Below are 21,215 nucleotides of genomic sequence, written 5' to 3'. Positions count from 1 at the left end.
AAGTTAAATACTAACAAGTGGCGCTACAAACCTTTAGGTCTGGGCCTCAATTTGTGTATCTGTTTCGTGATCACTTGATTGTTCTAATTGGTAAATAAGTTATCAGCGTGACACACGCCATCGAGTTTTCGTGGACAGAAAGTTAGTTGGTGCAGACCCGGGGTTTGAACCTACGTCCTCAGGAATAAGAGGTACAAGCTAAAGCCCGCACAAAGCTCCTCTGATTAAATATAAACAGTCATTAGTTCAACTTTTATCCTGATACTGATGAAAACAGTAGAATTAAAGTTTAAAAAGTTGCATTAAAACATCCAACAGTATCTCACAGTAAGCTGTCACTTTTAACACGGAGCCTGAATGTTGCCAAAATTAGATTCTACATGAGATGAGCATGAAATATAACTTCAGCAATAAACACTGCCAGGCAAACAGTGCACTTTAGGCAGACTGACGTGAACGCCGACATGCGAAAGAGATTTAGAAAGCTCCATTTACCTTCTAAATCTAAAGCTTTTGACTTTACAACGTTAAATACATCTTAAATGATTACTTTAGACTTGTGTGTTGCATTGCCAATATAACTGACTTTTGACGCTGTGTATTTTTAGGTTTTTTTTATGTAGGAAAAACAGGCAGGAGGCTCATCTGATGTGAAGTAATAACGCCGCCCATGGACACTCACATTGCCCGAAGGCTCGTAAGTGCGTTGCTGACTTTTAGACTGGATATTTTGACCGCTTGTATCATTACTATGTAACTCGCAAAAATAATGTTTACAATTGGCAACATTGAATAGCCTTGTATTGGTCTGAAAGCAGTGTTGGCCTAGTGGCTTCAGCGTGCGACTCTCATCCCTGAGGTCGTAGGTTCGATCCCCGGCTGTAAACCTATGGACTTTCAGTCTATGTGCGCATTTAACATTAGCTCGAACGGTGAAGGAAAACATCGTGAGAAAACCGACACGTCTTAGACCCAAAAAAGTCGACGCCGTGTGTCAGGCACAGGAGGCTGATCTACTTGCCTATTAGATTGAAAAATGATCATGAAACAGATTCAGAAATCTGAGGCCCAGACCAAAAGAGGTTGTAGCGTTACTGATTTTTGTATTGGTCTTTACAATCATTAGAAATAGACAACGTCGATATCAGTCAAGTCAGGTAATAAGCATAGATTGCGCCATTTGCTTCAGAAGTTAAGTTTATGTTATGAAGACCACAAAATCGATGGGCGTTATTGTCAAAGGTTCTGGAGAGCATTGGATGTAGGAGGCAAAGATCCAAATGGAAAGTTTAGGAGGAGTCCTTTACCCAAAAGAAGTCCATACTGCCGAAGTAATGGAAATAACAATTACTTACGTAGACTTAGTGTATAATAACAGAATTAACACCCAATTGTTTTGTAATTTTTTAATATTATGGAACTATTTACAAAGTACTACTACTAAATATTATAATAATAACTAGCTGACCGGGCAAACGGCAAATAAAAAATAGGGGTTGATCGTAGAGGAGTGAAAGTTAGGGGTTGTATGTATTTTTTAATGCTGTATCATAAAAAAATAAAAACAAAAAAAATATATTTAGGGGTGGACTACCCTTAACATTTAGGGGGATGAAAAATAGATGTAGTCCGATTGTCAGACCTACCCAAAATGCACACAAAATTTCATGAGAATCGGTCACGCCGTTTCGGAGGAGTTTAACCACAAACACCGCGACACGAGAATTTTATATATTAGATAAAGCCACTTTAGTTAAGCAATTTATAAATATTTAGCAATTAAGTAACAAATAACGTTAATAATAACGATAAAAATTAACTGACAACATCAAAAAAAATAGTTTTCCAATATATCAATTTGTAGATTCGTAATTTTTACTTCGTAACTATTCAGCTATGTTAAATTATGGCAATGTTAAAACATTACGAAAACTCCTAAACCGACTTCCGAAAGTTTGGTCAATAGTTACAACGTTTAAAACACAAAACTTTTAACAAGATTTTGAAGTTATGTTCAAAACTAACCCACTAAGAAATAACTTATTTAAACTTAGAACAGTTAAAGACACCCAGTTTGAGGGATTACTTTTAAATATGTTAAGTCATTTTCTACTTCTAAGAATTTATAATATTCCGTAGAAAATAATCTACATCTCTTTCAAAAAATATAATTCCAATTTATCCTTAAATATAGTAAGAATTAAATAGTATTTGATTTAAAGCTATCTCGGTACATGTACTCCTGCTTTATTGAAAAAAATAGATGAGGGGTGTAAGACTAAGTAAGACTAACGATTTAAACCTTTTTTTTTATGAGGTGGAAATGCGCTTACGCAGGCCTCCATCAAGGATGTCGAGCTTGACGCGGGGACTGTGGGGCTGGGTCTACACTCAAATCCCTCTGCTATTCAGAGGGGTAGCGAGACCCCACCCACTAAAAACACCTCAGCCCTTCACACGCCGTAAGATGGGCCCTCAGGGTTCGCTAGGCATTCTACCCAAGCACGATTCTGACCCTGGAATCGTGGGTTCTAACCCCGAACTATTTTTCTATTTAATGTTTAACATTCGTGCATTCGCTTTATCAACCAAACAGATACAGAAATCTCTTAATGGAAAACTGTTTTACTGCTTTAAAACTGTGTTTTATTAATTTTCAAACTATATCTTACGTTATAAACGTTATGTTAATTAGTTTCTTCTACCCTTTATAAAGATTTAGATGGATAATAAAAATACATACATACTATATCATCTATTATATATGTCGGAGCAATTAACTGCCATTGTCAGAGCTTATAATTCAACAACATCAAAGTCAATTGTGGTTTATTTGATTTGCCAATATTTCTAGATCTATATATCAACGACTTGAGTAGTCCGATATTTATAGTGATATCATAGTCATTATTATAAGCACTTTAAACCTTTGAAACTTAAAGACTATCAATATTAAAGGAACCATGTGAAACTCGTTCCTACTGCTGTTCGACTCTGTAAATTTGGGGATCGGTCTGGGAACGAGAACACGAGACATCACGACACTTATTTATCACAAATTCGTAGGCACTGGTTGTTGCGTTTCTTAATGGTAGTTTCACCATTTTTAATAATTTATCTGCAAGTCCCCTTTTTCGTAATATTCAGGTCGTGCTTACTAGTTCATTGTTCAGTTTCTCGTTTACTGCTTTGTCAACAATCGGACCCTGTCGCGGCCTTCCTTTCGTTAGACAATATTCATATTGTTAACTGTCAGTTACTGGTGACTACCGTTCCTATGACTTTTTTTAATCTATAAACCTATCTCCGTCTTATAAAAAGTTCGTAACGGTGATCTTCTCTGTATTATTTATTTTAATATTGTATTTAACTTGTATTTTTTTTTAAATATTTAATTAAATAATTAGACTAAAAACCGCTCCAAATAATTTTGTAATACCAAATTATTTTAGCGTAATATTCCAACCTACTTATTTTCTCCCAACGGATGAGCATTGCTCAAGCATACACTCCGCCATCGGTTTGAATTAGTGTCATTTCCACTGCTGAATTAATGTTTTAGATTACTTAGAAGTAGAAAACGTTAAAAATAATTCAAAATTACAGCATAGGAAAGTGCGTTGCCTACACTATTTAAAATTATATGCAAGGCTGACAAAAAGCTATTTGTGATAATTAATCGCGTTTTATCTTCGCACAACAGTACTTTATATGATATACAATAGGAATAGGCGTGAATAAACATAATAAAAAATAAGTATATATAATGATTAAAATAATATATAACATGAAACTTACTTTAAACAGGTCGCTTATATAACTCCACGCGTTCTACTAGTTTGTAAATTCTTGTATTGTTTTTAAGTGAAAAGTTTTGAATGTTACAGAAATGTGTTTTCAGGTTCAAACAAAATACGAAATAAATTGACGGTTTCAAAAAACAAGAGGGAACAATTCGGCGTGTATTCTAGTCTATCAACGCGTAGTTCAGCATACTCTGTCCAGGGACAGGGGATTTCTGTGTGATATTATTCAGTTTAGATGCGGTATGCATCGATGTACATAATTAAACCAAAATAAAACATTAAATTATTTTATCAAAACTGTTTTCAATGAATACAGATAAATGGAATGTTAAATGAACCTTTGTTTATAATTATAATGTATGAACAAAGTACATAAAAACAAGTAAAACTAATGCATCATAATGTTATAACTTGGCTCTATAGCAGTATGCTGTTGTTGGCAGGTTGCAGATTCTTGCAGAGATTTTCTGGCAAGTTTATCCTTTCAGGTTCTTGATTTGAGAACAGACAGTAAATGTAAGTTTAGAATCATGTACATTGTGTTATCTTTATGAATAATTATATAATAATAATAATATATGATGATTTTTATTTCATAAGCAATATATCGATAGCCTATATCAGCCTTCTGTTTGTGACATGTCGGTTTCATTACGATGTTTTCCTTCACCGTATAAGCGAGTGTTAGATGCACACATAGACAGAAATTCCATTGGGGCACAGCCAGCGATCGAAACTACGACCTCAGAGATTAGAGTCGCACGCTAAAGCCACTAGGATAACACTGCTCAAGCAGGCAACACTTCTTCATTTCAATCAATCATTTCTGAAGGTCGCTGCACAATTTCCTCAACTACCTCCTATCTTAAGTATGCCTCAGTGCTGGGTATGGTTATGACCTGCAAGAAACCTTTACTTGATAGCGAGCATGGAATAAGGCTCGAGATCTAGTGCCCTCCACTCTGCCATTCACAGTAATTTTCTAAAATTTCTGGACCTCTTTTGTTAAATATCCAAAAAACACAGGACCCGTCACAAAATGTGTCTATATAAACCCTTCGTTTCAAAAGTTATATTTTTAAATGACAAATGACCCCAGCTATTACCCGACATGGAATTTCATTTAAAGAAGCTACATAACTCTAGCTAATTTTGTACCCTATGAATCAAGTTTATGTGGCACCGACATTTTTGTACGTACGTAAAGTTGATTTATCCTTTCATACTTTGCTACGTGCAGTTCGAATAAGCATTGATATAGTATCAACTTTTGTTTAGAATTTTTCTATAGAGTTTGTATGAATAAAAAACATCATATTTTGCGCGGACGCCCCACACTTGAGACATTCCTTTGTTGTGGGTATAATATAATCATCATCGGACGTCAAGGCAGAATACAAAATACCATCCGTATCACCTTGAGGTCCGTCGTTCCAGAACTGAGCGTTTCTTAAGGCAGTACCGCGTACCACCACTATGTGGAACCAGCTGCCCACTGATGTATTTCCGAACCAATTCGACTTAGGTCCTTTATACTTAAAAGGCCGGTAACGCACTTGCGAGTCATCTGGCAATGTGTATGTCCATGGGCGGCGGTATCACGTAACATCAGGTGAGCGTCCTGCCCGTCTGCCTTCTGTTGCATGCGTTTTGTATTATTTTTAGAACGATGAATAGGAGTCTATCGATCTATGGTTTGCATAATATTGTTACGGTTCTAAGATACTTATCAAGGAGATTCTCAACTAAGTTAAGACTAAATAATTTTCTTAAAATTGTTGACTGTTTGATTTATTTGTTACGGTACGGTACCTTTTGTTTAATTAGTACAAAAACCAATTAAAATAAGGCACCGAGGAGTACTAACAAACTTACTGTTGTTTCTTAAGCACATATTTACTTACCAAAGGAAACTATGTACTTGACTATATATTTAGTTATATATATAATAAATAAACAGTATACCTATATTTCGTATCCTTAAAAACACTTGTTATACTTTTACCAAATGTATGACTAAAATTCCCGTTTTCTTTCCAGGAACAATCACACAAGTCGTACCGTCCCCTGACGGTGTTGACATTCAGATGGAACTACGCTATCCATGGTCTGCAGCCAGCTGGCTACCATCTCGTCAACCTGCTTTTGCACGCACTCGTATCTCTACTATACTACAGGTAAATATTCAAATATATTCTGTTCGCTTCTATATCTCAGGTGGCTCGAAGTCTTTAATAATATCTGTTATAATGTACGTGTATGTTGTAATAAAAGGAATATTTCATTAATACAATTTATGCTGAGATTAAAACAAGTACGATACGTTCATTTGGTGCAAAAATATATAAATAATTAAAGGACCTCTCGTGACATAATTTGGATTAAAAATTGGTTGCGTAAAATACATATTCTAACAATATCATCATCAACCCTAAAAGTTCAACCTTCTACGATCAACCCCTATTTTTTATTATAGTAGATAGTAATATGAATTAGTTTATTTTTATTGAACTAAAGAAATTTTCCTAGAAATAATATACATGGCAAAATAACGTTTGCCGGATCAGCTAGTTAAAACATTGTTACTAAAACGTCTTAAAAAGATTTTAAATAAACAATTGAACCATAAATCGTTATAACACAAGAAGGACCTGAATATTGAAAGTAATTGAATCAAAATCTATATTTCAGCATGAACCCTTGAAATCGGAAAATTAATAACTATTTAATGGAAATTTCAGCAACCGTCCAAGTTGCTCGATAGATGCCTCTCATATTTGCGTAAGTTAAAATTAATTAATATTAAAGTCCAATCACAGCTGCGTCGTTAACCCTTAATTATAGATTGATTTCGGGAACTTTTAATTGTTAGGAGTCAATAAATCAATGGCGTTATTGAACCCACTTGGAACTTCGAATAGTTAATAGGTTTGTGTTTAATATAGGGCAACACTATTTCAATGTCCAGTGTAAAAATGTATTTATATATGTCACCGTAAAATTGTCGAGATTGTAAACTGTCGAAAGATTGTGAACCTCAACGAACTGCTTACAAATTAACGTACTATTATTCGGTAGTTATATGAAATTGTTGGAAAGTAAAATTAATCTGTAATTGACCAAAGAAGTTTGAATGATAACTAAGTTAGTGTAGTACAATCTACCGAATAATAATACGTTAAATTGTAAGCAGTACGGTGAGGTTCACAATCTTTCGATAGTTTATAATCTCGCGAGATAGATTACAATCTAACGGTGTTTACAATTTTACGTTAACATATATATAATTCTCATGTGGTAAGATTAAGCTTGACCAATTTCGATAAAAAATTGTGTGTATTCGGTAAGTCTGAGATTAGGTAGAGCTTTTTAATACCCTTAAGTAATAAAGGCCAGACCCAATTTTTTTTTGCACAAACCTTCGCGGACCTTCCGGCAAGATGGTACCTCCCCATTTGGATCGTGTTTTATGAAAAGTTGGACCAAAAATATACAGCATGTATTAGACAGATAGCTAATCACCTATTATAATGAAATTAAAAATAATTATTACACTACATTTATATTGCAAATTAAATAAATATTTAATTCACTTCTTTATCACACAATAATAATAATAATTAAAAGTTGATTAATAGATATTAAAGAATACAATTTTATAGTACAATTTTAAAAAGTTTCTATGCGTGCAGCATTTGCTCGCTGTATTGCGATACTTGTCCCATCATCGACGAGGAATCGACTAACATCGGCTATTTTCTCGCTCAAGAAACGTACAATATATATACAATCCGTGTAAACAAAAGAGATGCATATATAAATAGTTGATCGCTGTCTGTTCATACTGCCGGCGAGGACTCGCTCCACTAGTTCGTCACTGACCGACAAGAGCTATCAAAGATAATTCTCGCTTAGCGATACTGGCTCAGTGATCAGAACTCACGTCAAGAGACCAACCAGAGGCAGCAGTCATTTCTCTATTGTGGATCTGTCGCTTCTTGTTTTAATTCTCGGGACATTATTCGTTGAGCGAGGAAAGCACCAGCTCTGGAGCACTGGTACCATCTACCTTTATACTACTTTAATATTATGCAAAACGTGCACAAAAACCAATGTCTTTTATGAATTAAACCAACATCCTAGTCGAAGATACCACACAAAACTGATTTATGATTTCTTAAGAAAATTCTTTGAACTCAAACCCTTTTCATTCCTATATCTGCTAATGAGCAATTAAAACTGTTAATTAATAGATTCAGTATTACAAAAGTTTTAGGTATAATTACCGCGTACTACTTCTATTTGTTTCTAGAGCCAAAGTGCTCTAGTTAAGCCAGTTTTAATCAGGCGACCGTCCGATCCCCTTAGTTACTGCTAATTACCACTTGCTATGTCCACCACGAATTTATCCCGAGTTTATGCTCAACATCCAATTTTCCTCTTTAATCCTTTTAAAGATCACTCGATTGGCTTTTCGGTTTTATAATTTAATGCCTTTTTGCCTTTTAGCTTACATTTAAATTGCCTAAAATTACATATTTTTCGCAATGTTATTATATATTAATTTATATGTTATTATTCCACGGTATTACCTCCACGGTAGGAGATCCTGACTAATTGCGCATATACATAGATCATTGATACACAGCCGGGATATTAGAACGACCAACAGCGTCACACAGTCACGCGCTAAAAAAAACTTTAAAAGGCCGGCAACGCACTCGCGTCCCATCTGGATTAAGGTGTCTTGTTTACCAACATGTATAAAAAACATATTTTACCGACCCTGCTTATCATGGTTCAAAAGCAAATTATAAAACTATTTTCCTACCTATCGATCTAACTATATTTAAAAACTACGGAAGTCAGACTACTACTAAAGTAAAATCATCTGCTATAATACTTCTTTTAAGTCGGTTAAAAATAGTTGACTATCTGCTCTTTGTCATTAACTATCTTCCTTCGGTCACGTTGGTCGAAACAGATTTTGCTCGACTATTTCTAACAATACAAAAGAAATTGTAGGAAATGTAAACAAAGGAAAACCTTTTCTAGTTAGATATGCAAAATTGTGCGGTCAACGGTTAACCGTTTCGTATTTTAACGGTTTATACGAAGTAAACATTATTACTGCGATGTTAGTTTCCGTATCGTGTTGAATTTGTTATCTATTTCAGACTTATATATATTTGCTGATATATAAACTATATCATGTACATAGTCCCTTGTGTATGAATATTTGTACGAAATATCCAAAGGAGTGTGAAAGATCAGAAAACAAAAGAGGCTAAAAACGTTTTTTTTTTTTTTTATAAGTAATCTTACAGCTATATTAAAAAAGAAACTTAGACAATATACAAAGCCAAAACAGATTACATACTTAAATAAAATATACGAAACAAAACATAAGTCAATTAAGTGAAACATTAGTACATTAATAGATTTTTAAAAATAGACATTAAACAAACTACAACTTAATATTTTAAAAAAGTCAGTATTTCCGCCTCTTAAAATATTTCCTTCCTTTAGTAGGGTGGAAAATGTTTAAATCTTCATAAATTGTAGTTAGCCAAAACCCATTGGCGAATTAGCAGATAATGCATGTTCATACGAACCACATGGAACCAAAAACCATCTTATCGCATACGGGGGAGGGATTCTTAAAGAGATTAATTAAAGAATTTAAAGTTTTTCTCTACCTGCTCCTTAAAACTACTCAAAATGGTATTAGTTTTACGCAACAAAAAACTTTGATCCATTAAAATCTGGCTAAGTATTAAAGTTATTAGAATTTTAAGATCTTCATTAAAATAGTTTAGCATAGTTGAGTGCATTACTTGTATTTTACGCGGATGAAGTGTATGTATATTATGGTTTATTGATACGTTTTCGCATATATATGATACTCGTCCAAATAAAACCTTTTCTCAAACAATCGATGTGACGACGAGTGCTTCATAAACTCCTAAGCTTCTTTTAAATTCGTGATCCCGTTTGCCTATTGAAAATATAATATGAATCTAATCTGCTCCATTTATCCTCCATTCTTAAGAGTTTTAAATTTATTTTCTTTCGTTTCACTAACTTTATAGAATACGAGTTGTATGTGATGAATTTTTTCACATTTAAAAGTCTCGCTTCGTTGTTTGGGTAAAGTATAAGATTTACATATTTCTTTGATTTTTATTTTGTTTATAAACAATAGGTGGTCACCCTCCTGTAGAACTTTCCTCATAACTGCAAGCTTTTCGTTTTAAGCGCACATAAAAATTTCTATCACCGGAGACACATGCCATTTAGCCATTTATTTATTTATTTATACGTACTAAAACAATGTGTATGCCTAAAATAATACAAGAAAATATTACATCACAAATTTAACACACATACACATCTAGATTAGAACATAAGTAATATATCAAAGGAAAAACTAAAACAAACAAACACAAAATAAAAACTAAAAATTAAAAACTTAAACCTCCTTAAGAGCATGATAAACAAGGTTACGGTTACGTTGTAAAACACATCAATATTTTCATCGATGTTAGTAATCAAGTTGTTAGAGCGAGATAGCCTATTTACTGGACCATTCAAAGAAGCAGATAGGCGAGCCGTAGTTACGTATAGAAGACTTTTAGTACATTGTTCTAGTAAGATACCAATGCCAAAGTGCCAGGTAATTATGTAAAACAAAAGACGACCCATTTCGATTAATTGTGATTATTCAACAGTCTCAGTCAAACTCACTCACGATTCGACTTGACCACTTAAATTGAGTGGCCTTGCCTTCTTCAGAGTGAACCCAGCTTAGTGGCGTCCATTAATCACTTGATGTAATTTAGCATTTTTAACCCCCCCTCCTCCTTGGTGGTGACGTTTAAGGCTAAAATAACACCCCCCCCCCCCCAAAATGACTTGTATTTATGTTCGGACCACGGATTAGCAAGACTTTGTGCAACATTTAATTCGTGCGTTTGGCGAAATTAAATAGACACCTCCCCCCTTATATCTTACTAAAGGGGGGAGGTGGCGATCAGGTGGTGTAACCTCTCCCCTCCTCTCCCCTCTGAGCCTCACGTAATGGACCATACTTGGCAGAACAATCATTGTTGTATTATAGACACCGATTTCCTAATACTTTTGCCTTAAAAATATCAATGAAACTAGTCTACCTGCTGTGAATCACGAGTTTGAATATATCAAACTTGTAACATCTATTCGATGTGAAAATTTACAAGCTAATTCATCATTACTTGACATTGATATTTTCTCTAAATCTGTTAAAAAAGGCAACTCCAAACCTTTTTAACAACACTCAAAAATTATTACACTTGAAAGGATTTTTCATTTCCGTTCAGTAACGAAAAGAGCATCTTAAAAATGTAAATTATACAAAAATTATCTTTTTAAAATAAATCCGTCCCTCGGATTGCGCAAATAAGGAAATTTGTTACCCAAAACAAGAGGAGCGGTGGATCATTCGAGACTTAATGAACCGAAAAAAAATCTGTGAAACCGCGCGTTGCAGTTACAGTTAAACCGTAGGGTTGTCACAAGCGAATACAAATTTTTTTTTAAATTTCCCCTGTTGAGTCAATTAGCTCGGCCTCAACTTTAACTCAGAGGTTTTGTGTACAAATATTTATACTCGCCATTAATTGAAGGAAAACAGCAAATTAGAATCTGAGAATTCTCAAAAAAGTCAAAATTCAAAACTCATTTATTCATATAGGTAACACTATGTACACTTATGGACGTCAAAAAAGAAATATACATTAAATTCTTCTTATTATACATTTACTGCCAGTTCTCAAATCAAGGGCGTAGAACGGAAGAGAAGAACTGGCAATAAACTCTCCGCCACTCTTTTTAATCGCCAAGTTTTTTTGTTTTACACGTTTGTAAGAAGCTGCAACCATTACACCATGTTCCACATGACATCTTAAGTAATAAATAATAATAAAATTAATTAAAAACAAAGATTTGTCCTCTATCAGCAGGAGGCATGGTGAAATAGGAGCACGCACTTACATTCTCGTGGGAACAATACACAAAATATACATAGTAAAAATAACTAACATCACCGCATACACGAATTTAAGTACGACCAGTCACCACAAGTAGCACCCGTTCACGAGTATGACGCATGGCCAGCCATCGTCCCCCTCGCCATATTTTAGGGAGAGAGACAACCCGACGCATGAACGCCGATTGATAGCGTGTGTCTGGCTTTTAATGCTTACAAATAGCTGAATTATTGTATAATTAAAAAAGGCCTAAGGTAAATGTTGACATAAGATGTGTGTGACGATTTTTTTAAAATTAATATTTAATAAGTTAGGGCATATAAAAAAACTTGGATATAAAAGTCATATTATACTCACACTAACATACTCTTATTAGTGATTATTTTGATATGAAATCGGGATTTCACCTGACAACTGACATTGAATAAACATATGTAACGAGAGTGTTAGCAACCCTGACAAAAGCTGACACGTAAATTTAATATTTACGGAATTGAAATAAGGGCTATTTTCCTCTGGCTTGACGGCCATCTAGGGAGTTTTAACTACGTTGAATTAGTTTTTCATTGCTTGAAACACGCCGCAGACGTCATAAATGCCCTTAATTCCGACCCTTTGTCCCGCTACATACAATAATTAATTATGTTACGCAAGTTGTATTACCTAAATAAAAGCTTTCTGTTAATCATTTTCGGAATAAAATAATGGAATGTGTAAAGAATAATTGAGCAATAGTGAAATGTATTATGATTTCATAAAGAAACTAAACGAAAGATTATCGTTATTCCAAATGTTATGACTGCTATGAAGCGAAAAAAATGACGACGTAAAAATTTTTTTGTCAATAATCTAAGTAGCAGGGAGCTTGATTTGGCCTTAATTTATTTCTATTCACGCAAATTAATTAATTAACACTCGCTCATATGAAGTCATTAAGAGAAAAATTGTCTAAGACTAGTGTTTCCCAACGTGGTACCCACGCGCCACAGGGACTATTCGAAAATTTATTAAAATTATTTATTATGTTTTCAAAATTTACTTACTGTGTTTTGTTAACAATTTTCTCTTAATATCTTTATGACAACTATCAATGAATATTAAAAATTATGCATGAGTTTAGGGGATATAAGAATTTGAGAAAGGCTTAGGTGGGACATGGCACAAAAAAAGTTAGGAAACACTGCCTTAGACTCAAAAATCACCGACATGTGTCAGTCACAGAAGGGTGTTCAACCTCATACCTAAAAATTAAAAAAAAAGTCGGGAGTCGACTCTACGAATATCACTAAGCAATTCACATTTTTAAGATTAAACCGTAGGGTAAAGGTGAAATTACAACATTTATCAAAATCATAATCCTAAGAACATACTAATCTATCTATAATACTATCTATAATCTATAATAATATATTATATAGTACGTTTTGAAGTACAATAATTAAAAAATATATATTTCAATAGTACTATGTCGCATTATTAACATATCCGCTAGGATTGACATAGGGGGCGCATCGACGTGATTGATTAGTTGTGGTCAAATAGATCGCTTGCGATATATAATCTATTACGTAGAACGGAATAATTGCACTGTTAGTTAACATATAAACACGGTAATCATAACCTGATTGGTACATATATTAGTTTATATATAGCTCCTGAAAGACCTGCCTAACCAATCCTTATATATGTCACCGTAAAATTGTAAACACCGTTAGATTGTAATCTATCTCGCGAGATTATAAACTGTCGAAAGATTGTGAACCTCGGCTTACTGCTTACAATTTAACGTATTATTATTCGGTAGTTATATGAAATTGTTGGAAAGTAAAATTAATCTGTAATTGACCAAAGAAGTTTGAATGATAACTAAGTTAGTGTAGTACAATCTACCGAATAATAATACGTTAAATTGTAAGCAGTAAGCTGAGGTTCACAATCTTTCGACAGTTTATAATCTCGCGAGATAGATTACAATCTAACGGTGTTTACAATTTTACGTTAACATATATATTATATGTCTCCAGGCCGTGTATATCTGTCTGTATAAATACCATAAACTCAAAAACGACTGTACGATTTTAAATCCAACCATAGTGTCAAAAAGGTTAATGTAAATAAGAGGCCACAAATCTTGCCAAGCACACGAAATCTACTTAGGCGAAGTTAGTATTATATTGCAAAGCATATTATAGTATAGAGAGTACTTTGGTAGTCTGAAGAGCAAAATAAGCCCATACTTGCTACGAAGAGAATAGATTATGCTGCTACGAAGCTTTTGAGACGATAGCCTACGTTTCGTAGACAAAAACCTCGTAGCAGCATCGAATCATTGCTACGTAAAACTACTCCAGTTGTTTAAATTTGAAAGATCCCGATATAATGGTAAGTAAATGATTTCATGTTAATTACTCATTAATGTTCATATAAATTATAATATAATTCTTTGTTTCTTATGAATGCTTTGTGAAACAGACTTCAGTTTTAAATAATAAAAAAAAGCTTATAATTATCATATTTGTAAATTGACAGCGCAGTGATTAAATTAACGACTTCAAAACATATATAAAACACGGTAAAAGAGAGGACGAATACGAGAATAAATTAATCACAGCAACAACAAAGCGCCTACTCCCAAAATAGAATTAATTTGAATATAATCATATTAATATTGAGGCAGAATATCTTACGAAAAACATGAGACGTATGTTGTAAGTGTACTCGAGTATTCTTTCATTTTAGTGGCACCAAAGAGAGAGGTTGCGCACCGTTTCACTCCTCATTAATCACGATATATGGTTGGCATGGCAACGAAGATTCTGGAGACAGGTTCAAAGAGAAAGATGGCAAGCATACTTCGTTACACGTGAAAACGAAAAATATTAAAGTATGAGTGGAAACTTCGCAAATAAAATATTTCATGCAAGTTTCTGGGAATATAGAAACACTGAAACGTGAAACTTTTCACATTGTAAAATATAAATAGATCTAAAATATTCGGATGTATTTTCTTTTATAGAACAAGGGGCAAACGGGCAGGAGGCTCACCTGATAGTTAAGTAAGTCCGCCGCCCATGGACACTCTAGATGTATTTAGAGTTTTTTTTTGTAGTAAAAGTTTGTATTTTTACTCGCGAGTGCGTTGCCGGCCTTTTAAAAATTTGTCCAATTGGAATCCCTGGTGAAGACCAGACTACTTTACTACGAACAAACACAAATTAAATGAGAATCCCTCCATCAGTATAAAAACGAAAAAACTTCCCTTAATAACACCCAAACTCCATCAAATAAAAACAATGAGCATTCAAAAGTTTCACTAAACCCACACCAGTATCGCATCCAATCGAGGAACTCATTACATACAAGCTCGAAAACTACGAGGACGTATAAATGTTTCGCAAACTCCGATAGAGATTCTGGCAGTAACACAAAAAGTCACTAACGAGAACCTTAATTCCGACCGAAGTTGGTGCACGGACTCAATTAGATAGTGTTGGACCTGCGCTGAGGTGTCAACAAAGTTGCACGTTTATTGTCACATCGAACTTTAGATCTGATTTTGCTTATCTAGGACATGTAAAGCATTCGAAATTCAAATTATAATCTTGAGCTTATACATTTAAAGATTAAAAGTTGGGAACCATTTCCATTTACAGAAATTGTTAGTTTATGGAAAAATTGTACATGTTTATACAGTTATGTTTATACTATTCAGGAGCTCTCATGGGAAGAAGGACAGTTTTGTATCTAGAATTTGGAATCTTATATAAATACAAGAAAGTCGTGTTAGTTACACTATTTATAACTCAAGAACAGATGAACCGATTTAGCTGAAAATTGGTAGGGAGGTAGCTTATAACTAGGAGACGGACAAAGGATCCTGTTCTGTTGTTAAAAATGGTATAACAAGACGTAACTGACAGCTAAACGTATGTAAAAGTAAAGTAAAAAAATCATTTAATCACATAAGTAACATAATATACACTTATGACTTGTCAGCAAAGAAATACATATTAATGCTTCTAATTTTACATTTACTGCCAGTTCTCAAATCAAGGGCGTAGAAGGGGAGAGAAGAACTGGCAATAAACTCTCCGCCACTCTGCAACCATTACACCATGTCCCATGTGACATTTTAAGTTATTAATAATAATAACATAAATTAAAAACAAAGATTTGTCCTCTATCAGCACGAGGCATGGTGAATTAGGAGCACGCACTTACATTCTCGTGGGAACAACACGCAAACACAAAGTCGAAATAACCAACATCAAGGTTAAGCATAATTGAAAATTTGACCATTAGAAGTTTTGAAGTTTATCGTGCCGATATTATTATAACAATGCCAGGACCATGACAATCTTTCCGGGCAAAGCAGTAATGCAATAAATGGGTGGACCGATTTTGATGAGCGTTTAAATGAATTCGAGAATAGTTCAGTTTATTTACAATTAGCTGTTTTTTAAGTATGAAATTTTGTATACAAGTCAGTCTGTCGTTTCCGCTTGTAAAGCAATAGTTTTTTGTACTATTTTTTGTATTGTTATTAAGGTAAGTATGTATCACACCTTCCCAGAATTCCAATCAATACTTTGTGATATATTTACCACGAATTTTCTGCTTTTGTTATCTGTTTTGTCTTTATATTAGTAGTGGGTACTCCCATTCCTAAGGTCGTAGTTTTTTTTTTTTTAATTTAAAGTGGCATGTTTTGGGTGAGCTTATAAGCTAAACAAAAATGATACACATAAGGATAAAGACACAAGAAGTTGCTATTTGATACGTTCTTCGTTCCTTGCATCAAGGTCGAAGGTTTGTTCCCCGGCTGTACCCCAATGGACATTATTATTTGCGCATTTAAGTCACGCTAGTACGGTTAAGAAAATCAATGTAAACGTTTTAAATCAAATGAATTATAAATTTAATTTCGATAATAAAAACACGTTTTAATTAACAATTCGTCATTTGAGATTTCAATAAATTATTTGTCATAAAATATAAAATACTAATATTTCATAAATTCTCGTTGCGAAATTTTAATTTTAAAAATAGAATTTCTATACGGTAACTTCTTCTCAATCTCTCTCAATCGGTCACAATCGCTCTCTCTCTCTAATATTATTATTATTGCGGTTCATCCGTAAAAATTTTACCCTCATGCGCCTAAAAAAGTTTCACTTCAAAAACTAATTCCGTATGTACATATTAAATTGTCTTTCATACCATACGAGCTCTTGGATAGTTATAAATGTATAACCATGTACAATTTCTCATAAACTAACAATTTATGTAAATAGAAAGTTCCCAATTACTTTTAATCTCTTTTTACATGATAACAAGTTATGAACTGGGTCAAACCAAGAACTAATAAATACATTAAAAGTATTTATTTGAAATGAAAGCACTCGGGTATCGTGAACATTGACGAAAACCACAAAACTTTCAAATTGCCTTTCAAACGCTTTGTTATAATAACACACGAGGCTTTTAGTCAATGTTTATATACGATTTTGAGGTTAATTCGTTGTTCTAAACATACCGTATTTATTTGTTAAAGAGGGAAGGAAAATCTTATCATTTGTCACACACATTTTAAATATATAGTATGGAAGACGATTTGAACAAGTTACCATTACATTCTTCACAGACTTCCTCTCTGTTACTCAAGGTGAGAAAACTTTTCAAGTACGCACGTCTGAATTGAGTAGCTCATTAATTCGATTCACATTTTATGGGGTAAAAATTAATCTTCCTTCTTCTTCCCTTCTTCTTCTTGTAGTGCCTCTCCACTACTGGAGGTTGGCGGTCAGCTCGTCATACTCCTTCTTATTTTTCGCCAAGCGCATCAGCTGTTCTACGCTGGCCACACCCGTCCATTCTCTAATATTGCGGAGCCACGACTTCCTCCTTCTGCCAGCGCGTCTTTTCCCCTCGACCTTGCCCATCATGATTACTTGAAGAAGTCGGTACCGTTCGTGTCGAAACACATGTCCTAAGTAACTTATCTTCTTCTTTTTAATGTTCAACGTGAGTTCTCGGGATCGTTTGACGCGCCGTAGAACTTCATCGTTCGTGACTCTATGGACCCAGCTTATCCTCAGCATTCTTCGGTAACACCACATTTCAAAGGCGTCAAGTTTCTTAATGGTTGCCTCCTTCAAAGTCCAAGCTTCTTCCCTACCGGGGCAAATAACATTCTAGAATATAAAATGTCTGTATAGGCCTCACATGTGAAAAATTATAAGTCAACAACATAGTAACCCTTCGCTCATATAAATCGATTCCTTATAAATATCGTACGCCTTGACACCATGAATATTGTATGCCAATTCTATTTCATCGAACAGTAACAGGTGCCGTACATAAAATAGACAAAGACATGCATATTGCATTCGTGTAAGGTGCTTAGGTAGTAAGATTAGAGGCACCGGACGTCGGCTTAACGATCTAAAATGACTTTGACCTAACCGCTCCTTCTCTATGCAGTGCATTCAAATAGGCCGATTGAATATTTAAAGGGAACAATGCGAACTATGGAACTTAAAATTTAATAATTCGTCTTCAGAAAAAGACACTGATTCTTAAAAGACCCGGTAAGGCAGTAAGCTAGTTTGTCACACGTTCTATTATCCTTTAGTAAAATTTATTTAGTACCTTTAACTTACTATAACGAAATAATTTGTATACTAATTACGACAATTATATTTCCAGACACCAATATAAGAGAGAATCCGTGTAAGGTGTGCTACATAAAAAATTAATAATAAGTTTAAGCTAAAATTATACTTAATATATAATTTTTTTATTAAGACAACCTAGTTTAACAATTCAACGGGTTGTTCAGTGAAGTTTGAGTGGCTTCTGTCCTCGGGTATTAATAATCAATACAATATTCTATTTATTAGTCTAAATTAAATTTAAATACATATATATAGTGTTTGAATATTGTATGTAACTCCGCATTATAAATTTGTTGATTTTGGTTTATGTAAATTATTTCTTTCAAAATTATGTATTATAACCGAACCCCTAATATTTCATACTTATATAAAGACGTTAAAAATCTTTTTATAAATATGAATTTAGTGCACATATTTTTTAATTTCTATGTTTTTGTTTTAATACGCCTAATTAAATACAAGGCTTCAGCAAACTATAATTAGAGCAATGACCTAGTTCTAATGAAAATCCCCTTTGTTTCAGAGTATGCGCAATGTTTCTGCCAGAATTCGCAAGTTTCGTGGCGGCCATCTTGTTCGCTGTGCACCCAATACACACTGAAGCTGTAAGTTGCTAAGATTGTTTACTAATGTTTCAAAACACCTGGGACCATTGCCTCCTCTGGTCTCCTTGTAATTTTTTTTAATACGTTGAAAAGCTTAGACATTTAAGCAAGCAAAGTCTCATTAACATAACCTAATTCTTATAAACAATATTATATTATAATTTTAATGCATTAGAATTCACAATGCTTAACTTAAAAAAAAACAGTTTCTGTAGTTGAAACGCCTATTATATCATAAATTTGCGTATAACATCTTAAATAAAGAAATGTATTCAATAAATATAAGGTTTTTGTAAATGCCACCTCTGCAATATGAGCAAGCAAAGCCGCACTCAGTATGTAATAATTCATATAGGAAATACAATGTACTTATGAACTTCAAAAATACATCGTTTCCCGCTTTTTCTCAAATCTAGGGTTGGACGAGAAGAACTGGGAAGAAACGCCACCGTAGTTTCTAGTAAAAGGTAAAAGATACTCTTGGGCCGTGGGGTTCAAGTGCACAGGCGCTAATTAAAGATTTTAGTGGAGTTAGATAGTACCGTTGACCCCAGAGCTGGTGCTTTCCTAAACGAATAACAATCGCAAAAGGAAATGTTGGCAACATTTAAGATACACAGCCACTTTTTAAATTTGTTTTAATTTTCTATTTATTCATTTTTAACTATTACCATTAAACAAACCAATTGACATGGTTATGTAAACTAACCAAAATTTAAAACCACATGCGACCCTCAGGGTCTATTTAACTCACTTCCAATTTTGTCTGACATTTACATTTTGTCGTTTGTCACAGCCGATGGCTGTTTAAACTGAGTGATAGCCGGGTATAACTGGATTGCAAATGTTTACTTTTTAATTGACAACATTTCATTTTTAACACATATGTGTATAAAATTCTCGTGCCGACACGAGTTAAGTTCGGTGGCGATTGTTGGAGGGCTGACCAAATAAATAAAACACTGTTTGAATCTATGTGTCAAGAGTCTTTAATCCTTTAAAAAAGAGCTTATAACTTACATAAAATTACGAAAATGGGGTTGCGACGCTGGACTTATTTATGAGTTTTTGAAACTAATTGTCACGTCTGTTACCTATAAATAATATAAGCGATGTCGACCTATTGAATATTCTCGGAACCAGAATGTCATATTAAAATTTTTTGAATATGGAAAACTAAAGGGCTCGTCGCAAGTACGAACTACGGGAACGCTGCCAGTATGTTCGGAACCTTGCCTAAAGGGAGTCTTTTTAATAATATATTTTAGTTGTTATATTTTAAGGTCAGTTATTATTTTTCAAGTTATACTTCTTTAGGCGCGTTATGAAAAATTGATGAGAGTGAAATTTTACGATGCGCGCGCACCGTGACACAAAATTAACACAATGAAATGTAAACTGAACTTTTTCGACTATAATGACTCCTTTTCCATTCTTTGATTATTTAATTCTAATTAATTATTTGCATGCCATCAAAAACTATTTTTAATAATGCCAAAGAAGTATAACTTCTTACGCGCGTACATAAGTACACGCACCCTTTTTTGTGTTCTATTAATTAAAAAGTACCTAAATTACTCAACCAAAAAAAAAAATATAATTAAAGTAGCTCTGTGTCATAATTCATTCACCTTAGAGATAACGTTAAAACAGTAGAACATAAAGGATTATATATTCTTAATAAAATAAGCAACCAATACTCCAATACTATTTGCATTTATATCACATACAAAGCAATACGAGTACATACAGCAGCAAGCAGACCTTTAGTCAGTTCACTCAACGGACAATTAAACCTCTATGCATATGCTATGTTATTTCTAATCTCTATAAGTAATTAGTTTATATATAAACTCTCTGTCCTGTGACTTGTGGCTATTGATACCCACATTTCTAATTAATTGGACCATTTATGACGGAACTCCTTCGATTAGGGGTGGCGATCCCTACTGTAGTAATTAGAAGTATAATACCATTCTATTATACGGAATTGGTGATATCGGACGTCAAGGCAATATACAATATACCATCCGTCACACCTCGACGTCCGCCGTTCCACAACTGAGCGTTTTTTAAGGCAGTTTTTGCCGCCCACCACTA

The 21,215-nt window shown here is 33.9% G+C and overlaps 1 protein-coding gene across 1 annotated transcript in view; it reads left to right on the top strand.

The window, feature by feature from the left end:
* Positions 1 to 21,215, top strand: part of LOC125057702 (protein O-mannosyl-transferase Tmtc3) — a 156,591-nt gene that overhangs the window by 108,248 nt on the left and 27,128 nt on the right. The window contains exons 2-3 of the mRNA XM_047661528.1: positions 5,847 to 5,983; positions 19,034 to 19,115. Coding sequence (XP_047517484.1) covers positions 5,847 to 5,983; positions 19,034 to 19,115 — 219 coding nt within the window. The remainder of the gene's footprint in view (positions 1 to 5,846; positions 5,984 to 19,033; positions 19,116 to 21,215) is intronic.

Source organism: Pieris napi, chromosome 17 (assembly GCF_905475465.1).
Source record: "Pieris napi chromosome 17, ilPieNapi1.2, whole genome shotgun sequence".
NCBI lineage: Eukaryota > Metazoa > Arthropoda > Insecta > Lepidoptera > Pieridae > Pieris > Pieris napi.
Note: the sequence above shows the minus strand (reverse complement) of the source record. Positions and strands in the feature narration are given on the sequence as shown.